Here is a 14,245-nt window from a genome sequence, read left to right as displayed (position 1 = left end):
CAACCGGAGAAGAGCTTTTGTTCAACTCGCAGAATTCACAAAGGACGCAAAAAGAAGAATGTTTTACGCTTATCCAGACAAGAAACGTGGAATAAGGACCGGTATAATGAGCTATACGAAGTTTTGTGTGGTCTACGAATGTTGCTAAGTAAGGGATTGATTCACGGGCAGCTATAATACCGCCAAACCAAAGCCCTAATAGATTCAGGTCAATGCCACTACCGTTCTTCGAAGTCGTTCATTATGTGAGAAGAGAAGGCCCCGTTCTCATGCCACACAGGTTGTAATACCTGCGCGGCAGGCTGGACCGAGAGATTCGCAACGAGCGCGTAGACATATTCCACTCTGTTCAATATCTAACCGAAACACGTTTTAAACAAAACCGCCGCCTCATTTCCGGGTCAATTTATTCGACGACCTGCACGGATTAAATATTTTCGAGACCTTTGAATTACCTGCTATAGAAATTTCAGGTTCCATAGCCAGCTAAATGCATCGCAGCAAACCGATAAAGCTATCGCAAAATGTTATTTTCCATATCTTCCATTTCTTTATATCTTTCTGTATATCTTCCGTATATTTGTCTGTACATCTTTTCGTATATCTTGAAGTTTTCTACTTTGCGCCTCGTTTTTATTCTTACTAATTTTAGCCTACTGCAACTTTTCAGGCATTATATTTGGGTTTCAAAAAAAAAAAAAAGAGAAAGAAAGAAAATGATACCTGCGCAGGTAAATATGAAGTTTATAAATAAGGAATATCTAAGAAACGATAATATTCCAACATTACCATGATAATTAAAAGAATCAATAATTTTTTGCGGGTGTTTATGAAGCAAAATTACTACGAATGAAATGTTGTGCAGTAAACTTTGAACGAAAGAGTTACGAAATTCGAGTTACAGCAGCTACAAAAAGAGTTTATACATATCCTTATTTCCCAATGAAGCGTTGCTTTTTTATCAGGTTCCACACTTCATCATCGTAGTGTAGAACGCTTGTAGTAAATGTGGAAGTATTACCAAACTAATTAATTATTTAGTAAATACATTTTTTATCCACTGTAACACATTAATCTTCTCGACCGAATTTTAATCAAGCATGCAGTTGATCAGTGCGTGAAAATTATTTAAAAAAACGTATCTTTCTTCGATATCAGACCACGTACCTAAAATAAAAGACGTAGACAGGAAACGGACGCACATAGAAGGTAAACTACAAAAACGACCCGTTCAAAGTTCTCGTTATATTTGGTTATTTACAAACGTTTCCTTGACCGTCTCAGGATTAATGATAAAAATCGCGACAGAGGGAAGGAAGCTACAAACGTTCTAGAAACTACTCTATTCTTTATACCAAATGTGCAAATGTTCGACCTCGTATCGAAACCAAACGTTTATTCCTCCAATTCAATTCGAATCGAATGGAACAGCATGTTAGGATAACGCTTATTTTATCCTTTCTCACGCATACGTACATACGTATGCGCGCACTCTTATCTTTCTAAGCTCACTTTATTCCTCGCATGTTCTTCTTCCAACTGCTTCGGTAGATACGACGCGATAGGTCTCAATAATCTAACGCGCTGTGTAGAAATTCTTATCGAAAGAAAAAGACGAAGGTGAGTAATCGAAACGCGAGTGATATTGAACGAAAGACTCGAAGCAGGAAGAAAGAGAGAAAGAGACAGGGAGGGGGAAGAAGGGAAAGAGAGAAAGAGAGAGAGAGAGAGAAGGAGGGAGAGAAAAAAAGTGAGAGAGACAGAAAGAGAGGCTTGTATTCGCCACTGGCAGGACCCTTTCCAAAGTTAATGATTCGATCATTGCGACGGGTGGTAGCAGGGTGGTGGAAACGAATGGCGTGGGTCGAAGTAGTAGGAGAAGTGCCAGAGAAGTGCAGGAGAGGATCAGACCGCGCAAGAAAGTAAGCCCGATCTCAGTTCGAACGGTTCACCGCGATCGGCTCACTCCGTCTTTGGTTTTACCGGTTCGCTGCGCGCTACTCGATCGCACACGAAGATCCTTCCGGTACTTTGTTGACCGACCAACGACGTCTCCGTGGATATGCCGCTCCGCTTCCGGCGCTTCTACCCGCTGCCTCTTCCAACGCGCGGAAGTCCTTTGACACCCCTGATGCACATAGCTGGAGGCTCGAGTTACGCTGTAAAATCATGCGTTGACTTCGCGTTGCCAACTATTTTGAAACGTACGTATGTCAATTGACTGTTAGGTCTCTGCTACTACAATACGGCTTTTCGCCTCTTTCACCATTGTCTGGCTCATCTTCGGACAATACCAAGATCTTCGTTGTATATTTTAGAGATCCTTTTGTGCGTTTCACCTTCAAATGTTGCAACATGCCGCGGCGGTAAGAAGCGAGTTTAAAATTGATATACTTGAGTTTTGTACTACATTTTGTTGCACTATTCTGTGTTATATTCTGTGTTATATTTATTCGTTGCTCTTGCTAAATGTAGATCCATTTTGTAGAATTATAACAGCGTATGTAGGAGTCAAAATTTTAGCTTGTGATTAAATAGCAGTTAGGAATCATGTTCGAGAATATTGGTGAAAATTCCGGCGATTCGTTTGATGATTACTAATAGTAAATTTTTATATGCGACGTTTGAAGCGGTAAATTTACTTACTCGCATTTATTTTAATCCATCGAGGGGCAAACAGTAAGAGAATTTACAAAAGTTGCACACAAGCAACATTGTTGAAGGACACGCAAATAGAATATAGTATATAGTAACTCATTGTTTTATCAAGGTGCCAAAAATACGCCAGTAGGAAGAAATAGTGATTGAAAGAGGTATTAAGCGAATAATTAGAATTTCTTTTTATAATCACAGCTTAAAATGTAAGTATTTAAAAAATCAAATTTGACGATGTAAATTAACGAAGAAAAATTGCAAATGAAACGTTACTTCAAGGCAAAACAAAATGAAGATATTTAAATCGTACTGTTGTAAAAATCCTAGCAATTTGTTTGAAGTTCACCTATATAAACAGTAAATTTTCATATGTTACGGTTAAAGTGACAAACACACGATAATTCGCATTTATTTTCAAGTAAATTATCAAAATGAAAATATTTAGGTTTTTCTTAGGACCTTTTCTATTATTACTTAATTATTATTCAATTTTATATACGTAGGAGAAATTTAAGGATGTTATAAGGACATTTATATCTATTGTATATTGTTTACACGTGCTTGTATCGAGTAATTTTATAATGCAACTCAGAAGGTTACTGGAAAATATGATTATTGGTTTCATGCAATTCTGTTGATAAAATATGTAAAATTCAACACCCATGCAAAATTTTCTTATTAAGAATCGATATATAATCGAAATATAAGAATCTATAAAGTTTCACCATTTGATATACCAACTTGGAATCTCTCGCTCTATACTGTTTTATTGTTCGATGTGATTACGCAATGTGCGTCTCATTGAAATAATATAATTAAAATTCATTCAATTTCTCTGTGTAATACATCAGAAGAAAAAAATATATATATAGGTATATTGACAAAAGAAACTTGTTTAGTAAAAAACAAACTTTTTCTGTATAATCAGATCATTTGTGTAGCGAAACATTAATTAACAATAATTTTACAAAATTCAAGTGCAATATATATAATATAAATATACCTATATATTGCTTAATTGTCAAACTTATTTACAATTAAAACTCTACACCTTTTCTTTTGTATATTGTGACCTAAAAATCGCCGTTACGAAGAGAATAGAATTTAGTGAAAAAAAAAATTCGAAATAAGAAGAGGTCCGTATTATCGTGCCCTTGAATATAAATTTTGTTTTGGATCACAAGATCTAGAAACAAAAGAGCTATAAGTAGATTTCTATTGCTATTTCTTTTAACCTTCAGCTAGAGCTACACACAAAGGTTAACTTTTTGGTAATGTCCTTTGCTATACATATATGAACGTGTTCCCTATCGTCTTTCTATTGTATTGTAACGCTTGAAGAGCGAGGATCTGGATCAGCATACACTATACCTGTACTTATAACTATACTTATTTCAATATATTTTTCTATTACAAATTCATCCACTCGTTCCTCTATCAGTCAATCTCAATAAAGCACACAAATGGTTTGAAGATCAATTTGTAAAATGAATACCGTGTGTGTGTGTGTGTGTGTGTATAAGGTATCAGATTAACATGAAACAATCATAAGCATTTATGTAAAATAGGAGTATTTCAGAAATACGAGGAATCCATTTAATTTCTTTCTTTATTTGGCTATCGCGAACCACAGTGAAGCTGTACTACGATAATTGAACCGGTTTTGTAAAATACCTCTTACCTACTTCTTTAGTGATTTTAAACGATTGAAGGTTCTTACATTACACAAATGGGTTCGTTAAGATACAAAGGATTATTTTTCCAACTTTTTTTCCGATTGAAATCACAATACGTACAAGTTATTTTACGATATTTATGTGATATTAATAAAGGGGATACAAATATTTCTCGGAGATTGAATATAATAGCAATCGTATGGAGACGCGTGAAACTAAATTGGATTTTAATTCAGAAAAGCTGCATGGTAACGATATTAAATATGTGATAAGTAGAAGGAGGATTTTTGTGCATTTGTGGGCAATTTGAAGGTGTGAAAATGAACATAATGTACACAGGGTATCTGATAATTGGTAATACAAACAGCCAAGTGGTAATTCTACGTGAAAAAATAAATGGAAAAGAAAGAATAAAATTTCTTCGTTTGAGACTTCACATACATGTACGTACGTACGTACGTACTTAATTTCCAGGCTTTATTTTTTCAATAACGAAGCCTTCAACGAACAAATTTTATTTTTTCTTTTCCATTTATTTTTTTCGTGCGGAATCATCCCCCGATAGCTTGTACTACCAGTTAACAGACACCCTGTATCTATAGATATACAGAGTGTCTCGCGACTCGTAAACAATCGACTTATTCTGCACGTAGAAATGAATCGAAAAAGAAAGAATAAAACTTTTTCATATGACGTCCCGTTACTAAGATCAGGTTTGAAAATTTGGCAAGTACATATAATTAAACTTGGCTAGTTGCAGAATGAACAGACGTAATTGATCGGCAGGAGACTAAACTACATGTGAAAGTAAGTCAGAAATGTAGAATAAAATTTGTTTATACGATGGTTTGTTTTTGAAGAGGATAAATTTGAAAATGTATCATGCATTAAATTTAATCTTTAACTAAAGATGTTCAGATTTAACTTTGTTGAAAACCAGGCCTTAAACCGAAATAATACGGAATTTTAATTAAACTAAACGGAATAGCCTTCTCCCGATTGTTTGCTCATACTTTGCCGGCACTTAGCCAAGTTTGTCTACTTGACAGATTTTCAAACTCGATCTTCTGGAAAACGAGGCCACGCACGAACAAATTGTATTCTTTCTTTTTGGCTCATTTTTAATTGTACAATCATCTCCATGTCGATTGTCCGCGACTCGCGGTACACCCTGTGTATATGCGATGGATTATAAATTATAATCACAACAAAGAATAGGAAAAACGAAGCTAAAGGGCGATTTAGTTGTTTGTACACAAAATTTACGACGATGAAAAATCTCAATAGACAATTCGATAAAATAAATATCGGAGCAACAGATATACCAGCTTGATGTTAGATTGACATTAATCCTGTCGTCCTCTTCGCTTGTACGTGACCCTGCACGTGAAAGTAGTATCTGGTTTTACCATTCGATTGAATTTTTCTCTTTTTTTGTGTGTGTGTGTGTGTGCATTCTACTCTTTCTACGAATAGAATAGTTCGAGAACAGAGAAGACATCCGAAGAGATAGAAACACGAAGAAGAAGCGAGGACAACAGGGCTGAAAGAGAAATAAATAATTTTCTATGAATTTTACGACGCGTTGAAGTATTTAGGATGAATACGAGGATGAAATTTTGACGAACGATTTCTATAATTCGACGACGCAATTACACACACAGAACACGAATCAATGAAACTCTGATCACGTACTTGGTAACAGAGGTCCAACGATATGCGTGATTAATATGCCAACACTTCGCTACATGGACTTGGTATTTGCACGGCAAATCCGAACGATTTGCGTATTTAGTAGCGAAACCCGAGTTACTAAAGTAGAAACATCCATCTGTTTATACAAAATGTCGCGTTACACTGTCAGCAATTTGTGCACTTAAGAATACGTTAGTATTTTGTAAATACAAATCGCGTACTTTCGTCAACTGTTTGCGATCATTAACTGCGGATTTTTATGCAAATTCGTATTTTCGTAAACCTAATCAAGCGGATGGAATTTAAATAGAAATTTACTTCATCCATTGAATACTATAGCTACTGTACTCTGAATATTTCGTGTAATTTCACATGTCATGCGCATATTTGCAATTTTATATTTCCTAAAAATGCATAAAACTCCGTCGAAATTGTATCCAGCAATACCGCAATTATACCGAAATTAATGTGTATGTATATCACATACACACGCATACTTGTACGCTATTTATGTGGCTTTTAACTACGGAACATTCAAAGTAGATATTATCAAGTAAGATATATTTAAATTTCCTTTGGCAATTTACGTTTTGTTTCGTTAATATAGGTGTAGAACAAAAAGTATAGAACATTGTTTCTTTTGTTTAATTAAAGTTATAATTAAAGCATTGTACTGAAAGTTATAAAGTATGTAAATATAGTCGTAAATAATTATATCTCGTCATCTTCATCGTTTTGAATAAATTCACAAAATTCTACTTATAGTATATTACATATATGCATATGTATTTGGGATTAGGAAAAAATGTTATTCTTTCTTTTCTACTCATCTTTTCACGTAGAATCACCCTCTAGTCGCTTGTACCACCAGTTACCAAACAGCTTAGTATCGATGGTATCGATTGCTTTATTTCGTGTATTTCGAGTTTGTCTATGACATAGTTTTCAGCTTCGTGTAAAATAGTAATCTATGATTGGTCGTTATAACCGAATTTACAAGTAACATATTTATATCTTTCCCATTATTAATTAAGTCAAAGCAATTACTCTATTTATCGATACATATCAATATCTGATATCAATATCTATTTTTTGTTTCGCAGAGTTAACCGATTTAGCAAAGAACCGACTCAATTGTTTGTACAACACACGTAACATATTAAATATTCATAAGTTCGTATCAGTCTGTTAATTACCTTGCGGTACTTCGTTCGATAGCTATTTTAAGAAAGATCTATATTTGATTGTATCGTCCTTGTCCACAAAGATTAAAATTGCAAGTTTCAGAAAGCGTCTCTGTATATTAAAAGAATATAATAATCAGACTATAAATTTTTACGTAATTGTAAAAGACTTAAGGATAAATTTAACAAACTATTCGGAATATATTACTCTTCAAAGACAGAATGTCCCGTAGCGTCGGGGGTTTCGCAGGTCCGAAAGGGAGGTTCGAAAGGTAAATCCTGCCAAGATCTGATTCTTCTAACCGTATCCATGAAAAATTGTGACATAAAATAATTTGCATAAAAATTCGCAGTCTAAAGATAATAGCTGTTCACTTTTCTTTCGTCTATATTGCCAGTGTATAATGTGTCATGTTTGGAAAGTGTATTGACTTACTGGTATTCGTATCGGTATCAACCTTTCGAAAAAAAAGTAAATGTAATTCGATTCGTCTTAAGCTCATCGCGTTTTGTTTCATCGAAGTTGAAATTTATTTCACTCGCCATCATGTTATTCAATATTACCGTTAATTTTTTCCGCAGAATGGTGGCTTTGGTGGTTACTTTTACCAGGATGTCTCGCATCTTGGACCAAGTACATCGAAGAGTACGACACTATCAGAGTTGCTAGATGCGATGTTCGTTGCGGTGGCAATTATCCTGATGAAGTAAGTATTCCAACGTGTAAATACTTTCTACACATCAAATTTACTACTAATTTACTACTGCTAATACTAATATTCCAACTATTAATACAATTTAATACTCTGAACATTTCACAAACACAACTAATAGTACGCGTATCTGTACGCAATGGCAAATAATAAGAGAGCTAATTGGCGGGTACTGGAAAGCTTATGCGATAAACTGCCAAAAGCAGAACGAAATATTTGTATATTTTAAAGCCTATTAAAATTTTAAGTTGTATCGAAGAAACAGGACTGTGGTATACAATTCAGAGTATAGACATATTTACAGAGATATTCAAGCATCCATTGATACTTTATTCTCTGTATTTGTTACTCTTTGAATTTGTTTGGTTCCAATCGAGTCGCTTCTGAGGGTCTGACGGCTTAAATCTTTTCAGCCTTTCGATCATTTGATTCTTGCTCGGTAGATTCGACGACGATATAAAGATGATAGAATAAGTTTTTAATCTGACAGCACGTGGAAATCTCCGACGATTCTTTTTATCAATCGTCGTCTATCAACATCAACTGCCTATCGATCGTACGATCGATCGAAGATGTGAAAGTACCGCGGATGTCGCGTCGCATTGTCTGCGTATGTTGACATCGTTTGATTCTTACGTCCTATGTACGGGCAGTGTAATTGAATTATTCTACGCTAACAGGACCACGTGGCGACGGTACCTATATTCGTGTAAGACACTTCACGTCTCTTCTATAAGGTCCAATTGCTGCCGAATCCGAAGTATCAAGCGTTTGAGCTAATGCATAACGTAATACAAATACATACAGTAGCTGATGAAAGTGTTGAAACATTTAGCACAGTTTATGAATGTATTTTGTGTATTACACGAAACTTTTTGAAATTTTAATGGCACTGTAATTACACACGATTATTCTGACTACAATAGCAAAATTTGAAGTTTAATTAGTAAATACGTATGGAAATTCTGTATTAGTTTGTAATCAAACATTCAACGTCATGCATTATAGTCACAATGTTAAAAAATTGTACGATATATGAATGAAATTTTTTAAAGGATCGACATTGCTATCGATTTTCTTAATAAAGTGCAGCACAGCTGGTCAATGGCCCCAGATTATCCTCGTGGCGTAAGGATACATCCGCTCCTACATTACTTGCAAAAAGTAGGCCAATAAGTACGCTGACCAGTTCCTTCGATCGTTCGAATAATGTATATCCCTGTTACGGCAGCAGAATGCACGGCAGTCCTTTGGAGTCACAGTGAATTTATAGGCCTATAATTATAAGATATATAATTATGCAAACAATATAATACAAAATTACACAACATTGCCAAAATTGCTTTAATATCAAACCCGAGTCAATGATGTGATAATCATCTGCAGTACTGTATAAATAAGAAAGAAAAATCCATGGTTTGTGGGTTGGGCTAAATAATAACAGGCCGCCGCGCCGGCAAAGCTAGCGTAAAGTAATTTTCGATGCATCGATTAATCTATGGAACGTTGTAATTCTAATTCGTTTGGTAAAAAATGTATCTACCGTCATTGACAAATTCTTTACAGAACGAACGTTTTTAAGGTAAATCGTAAAATAAATCGTTAAATAATACACATAGTATTAAACGTAAATCGATTGATGATTTGAAATCTAAAGTGAAACTACGGTTATACGTATAAGAAAAAATTGCTCGAAACGTTAACCTTAACAACTTACTACAAGGTCATCGAAATCCTGCGAGGTGTCTTCCGTTCTGCGTAACTGGCAAAAAATTTATTTAAGAAACCGCATCTCTTCTTTATGGGTTTGTTACCGTCCGACATAACTTGCGCAGCATCATAAAAATATTTTATAGCTGATCCTATAATTATGTAAACAATGCAATACAGAATTGCGCAATATCGTCAAAATTCATGGTAATTATGTAGGAGTTATACTTGATCGATCTCAATGACGTTGATATATGTCGTCAAGGTCAGTGCTCCAAGTAATTCCACATGTACAAAAATATGTACATTAGACATGAAAATAGAGATTGAAGTAAAGACTTATTTAATACGTGAGCCGCTTATTTGATAAAACCGGTTAACTTCACAAAATAAAAAGTAGCGGAACATGATGAAGTTATGTAAGATAAGCATCAATCGAGTGCTTTGGCATTAAAAGGTCCAAGAAAATTCAAAAACCGCTCTGGCCTGTTGTAAATTTCAATTGGTTTGAATAATATTATACAAAAGTTTCTGTTAGACACGAAACTCTCAGATCTGAAGCCATTCCATTCCCATCTTTCGTCTTTGTTCGCTTTTACTCTCAGCTTTCGTCCTCTTCGCTCCCTTACATTCTAACGTATCTTCCAAAATCTCTTCCAATTCACATAATCCCGATTTACGCCTTCCTCTCACCCTCTATTTCTTCCTCTCACATTCGTCACTTTCCCTTGTTCAGTCCAAAAGTGTCCTCAGTTAACGATAGACTCAGATATTATGTTATAAAGATAGAAACATCGATGAGGTAGGATCATAGTAAGTGTAGGCTGTAAAACGAGATTGATTTATATGGATTTCTCATTCTCACAGTCATTCAAGCTCGACATACACTAGATCGTTACATATATATTTGAACTTACTCTTAATTATGCTTTAGTTACTCTATACTTATTTATTTAATTATTTAAATGTAATCTGATATTTCCATTACTCACATACTCTCTTTGGCTTTCCCATGTGTCTGTCTCCTCTATTCCCTTTTCCTCTCTCCCCCACCCACTCTCACACGCTCCTCCTTTCTTTCTAATTTCGTTGACCATTCTTTCATCTTTTCTTCGTCTCAACAATTTCCTCTAATGTTATGCCTCTGTCCTCAATTCCTCCACATTCTTTTCCACCCAGTGTTTCAGCGTTCCCAATCCTCCTTCACATAAAACACACCACCTCCGTTCTTTTACCGTACAATATCTGTTTGCCTCTTCTATACTTGTGCACCTAATCTCAGCAATTAGTTTCTCACTCCGTTGTCCCCTTTTTTCAAATAATCTGATAATCCACCCAATCTACGATATTTGTATTTCCCGTTATAACTCCATCTCTGAATCTAATTATATCGCATTTGTAGTTGCACCTGCCTATCCCTCCCTGCCAACAGGCAACATTTCGATATAACTATATAGTCGCAGAAAGATTTGTTCGCAGATTTGCGAAAGCTGAGGCTGCGACTACTCGGAGAAGCGATATTTTAATGTCTTCGATAATACGATACGCAAAATACATAGAATACATAATATCGAAAAATATATAAAATATCTAAAGTATAGTTCTAGATAGTACAAGTAAAGTATAGTACGGCTCGCGTGTAACTCAGATTCAGTGACAAGCAGTTATTGTATCTAGTTGAAGCTCTCTTTCCATTTGCCGCGTTCAACTGATGATCAGATTATACAGTCTTGTTGCGGAAGAGAAGAGAAATAGAAAATGAGAATAAGCGAAAGAGCAATCCTCCCGAGTATCAAAGCACGTGGTCGGTATTACGCTATGAATCATCGTTCTAGTGTACGAAGATGTTACATAGTATACATGGAGTCCTCCACGCAGGCGGAATGTGTCGTGTTTAAGTTAATGCAATCCCTGGAAAAAATCCCTTCGCTCGTACACACCACGCGACAGTCTCATACATACAGCGTTTAAGCTCAACCCATTTTCCTTGGCGGTTAAGGTACGTGTATATAAAATTAATTAAGTTCAATATGTACCTATAAATCAAACCAAATTCAATATTCAAGGTGCACTTCTTAGGATTCGGATGCTACTAATAAAATAAAAACGATTCGTTTATTCTACAAGGTGTTGGAAAATGATTTATCACGTGTATCGTAACGTTATTCTATACACCTCTCGGTGAAGATTTGTAAAAAGGTGTAGGAAATGTTTCTTAGGCAAAAATGTTAAAGTTCCAATGTCGAATTTGCATTCTTCGCAATGTGTTGCAGTTTTGCAGTCGAGTGCAGGAAAAATGGAAAAATAGCATCTATTGTCGCGTGTTCGAGGTTACTATGCATGCTGCATCATAATTCCTCACTAACGATAAGTTTATGTTTGCAATAATTGTCTTGTATCTTCTATGTAAATTTTAAAATTCATTACGGAAATTTTACTGTTACGTATAATCACGGTAGTCAGTTGTAGTCTCACTTGATCATCTACACACACGTCCGTTTATTCGCACACATAAGCACAATGTGGAGACTAAGGACGATTCAAAAAGTTGCTTGTAGGAATTCGGGCTCTAGTATAGTATTCGCACTGGAAAATATTCCACTAGAACGACACTTTTTAATGATTCTCGAGATCACTAAAGTCGCAAGTGGTGTACAAAATCTCAGCCAACTTGTTGATGCGTGACGTCTTCATGGATTTTGACAATATCCTTTTTCAAATTTGGTGCTCTTAACCCATTGTATGGACCACTTTGCATGCATTTTTATCGTGAATATTGAATTAGCCCTGGGTCATTTTATATTTTCCGGCCGTGGTGAATCGGTCGGTTAGTTCGTGATCCTACAGAGAGCGGTAAGCGATAAGCGGCAAAATTAACATTTGGAGCACTGCTAGCGCGGCATCGCTTGTCTACCTCACATGTATGATGACGATTCTACGCGGATTTCTACATTCAAAACCTTCGTCGGCCAAATGTTCGTGATACTGAATTTTCAAAACCGTTAATTTCCATGGAAAATGGGAAAAATTTGTAGTGCGGATATCTTATCGAAAGTTCGGCTAAGCTCGTGGATTGTAAGCTCGAGGAAGAAGGTTCGAAAGATAACGCAACCCGGATCTCGGTGAATGCAACCGAAAGCCTTCGTAAATGAATAGAGAATAGAGAGATTTGCATATAAGGTCTTTAACGATTATGGCCGTTTCATGATCCTGTTTCTGATTGCCATCCAGTTGGTCGGTGTCGTGCTTCTTGCATTACTTCAGAGACGAAAAGAACGAATTCTAGGACACTTCCCTTTCTCCTGCCACAATATCAAAGGATATTTTAAGAACAGTAAGGAAATGTTCTCCTTACGTAACGCCACAAATGAGATACATACAGTCGGTCACAAAAATCTCGCGATGAAGTCACATCGCTTCTTAAATGTAAAGCGTTATAATAAAAATCTTAGCTCCACTAGAACTATTTAAACAATTTTTTTTTCTTTATCTAACATCAAGGTTTGGATCATTAGCGACGTGTACCGACGATTAGTGACAGTTAAATGGAATAGTAAAGGCGTTTATTGCTCCGGGTAAATTCGAGAAGATTCTCAACATTCTTTGTAGCGTGGAAGAATTCTTTCAGTGATTTGAGAAGGTTGGCCTGATTTCGTGAGGTTTCAGTTTCTTCGCAAAAAATCAATATATATTCAAGAGGACATTGGCACATGCTGCAGTGGGGTGGGGTGGGGGGGTATTCTCTGTAGAAGGAATTCGTGAGAAAGTCTCGTGTGGCCAATCTGAGTCCTGTATAAAATGACTTGGCTTCTTCTATCGAAGGATCTTCGCACCGCGTCATGGAAGCAGTTCCATGAATTTTGTTGATACGTTAAGACACGTATCGTTAAAACATTCTGTACGATCTATTCGCTTTCATTTTTATCAGGCAAATCGATAACGATATGCAAATTTTAGCTTGACGATATACAGAAGAGAAGCTGAGGACATTTTATCCTGTCGGCGCAATGTGCTGTTTACAGCACTGTTTGCAATGTATTAAGTCATTAAGTGAATGAGCTAGGAAATTACCATAATGACGGCCTCTTTCGAGATAACTATTACCAACCGAATACGTGTGTGGATTACGAAACTGAAAATTCATACATTCGTGATAATTTTCGTGACTCAGTTCGCATTAAAAATATTAATATTGTACAATGGTTACAAAGAATATTCGCACATACCTTTGCTTCTAACGAGATATCTTTTAAACAGATTCTATATATTTAATTTTCATAGTATCGAATTAGTGTAGTCCCGTGAAACTATTAAACGAGCCAAAATTTAATACATTTCGACCTAATTAATTGATATATAATTATATAATATACAGGATGTGACAGAAGATGTGTCACCTGAGCTGATTGTATATCTAACAACAATGAGAAAAGATTCATATAAACGTACCGTGTATCTGTCTTCGTGTATAAGACACGACGAATTTTCTTCTTTGATTTTCTCTTATCTAATCACCTTTAGAGAAGTTGCGTTTCACCACCTTGCGTTTCAAGGCAACTTTGAACGATTACTGGTATTTCCCGAATTTGTTGAAAACCTCGTTCTATTCTGA

The 14,245-nt window shown here is 35.7% G+C and overlaps 2 protein-coding genes across 3 annotated transcripts in view; one reads left to right on the top strand and one right to left on the bottom strand.

Moving 5' to 3' along the window:
• The window catches only part of LOC139986778 (tachykinin-like peptides receptor 86C), a 211,886-nt gene that overhangs the window by 74,783 nt on the left and 122,858 nt on the right, over nucleotides 1-14,245 (bottom strand). The window lies entirely within an intron of this gene.
• Nucleotides 1,886-14,245, top strand: part of Kal1 (anosmin-1 Kallmann syndrome 1) — a 37,136-nt gene continuing 24,776 nt past the window's right edge. Inside the window, exons 1-2 of one of the 2 annotated variants that reach the window (XM_072001165.1) lie at nucleotides 1,886-2,204; nucleotides 7,793-7,917. In XM_072001165.1, coding sequence (XP_071857266.1) covers nucleotides 2,063-2,204; nucleotides 7,793-7,917 — 267 coding nt within the window. In that variant the 5' untranslated portion in view covers nucleotides 1,886-2,062. The remainder of the gene's footprint in view (nucleotides 2,205-7,792; nucleotides 7,918-14,245) is intronic. The other variant, XM_072001164.1, reaches the window with a different exon arrangement.

This window comes from Bombus fervidus, chromosome 4 (genome assembly GCF_041682495.2).
Source record: "Bombus fervidus isolate BK054 chromosome 4, iyBomFerv1, whole genome shotgun sequence".
Lineage (NCBI taxonomy): Eukaryota > Metazoa > Arthropoda > Insecta > Hymenoptera > Apidae > Bombus > Bombus fervidus.
Note: the sequence above shows the minus strand (reverse complement) of the source record. Positions and strands in the feature narration are given on the sequence as shown.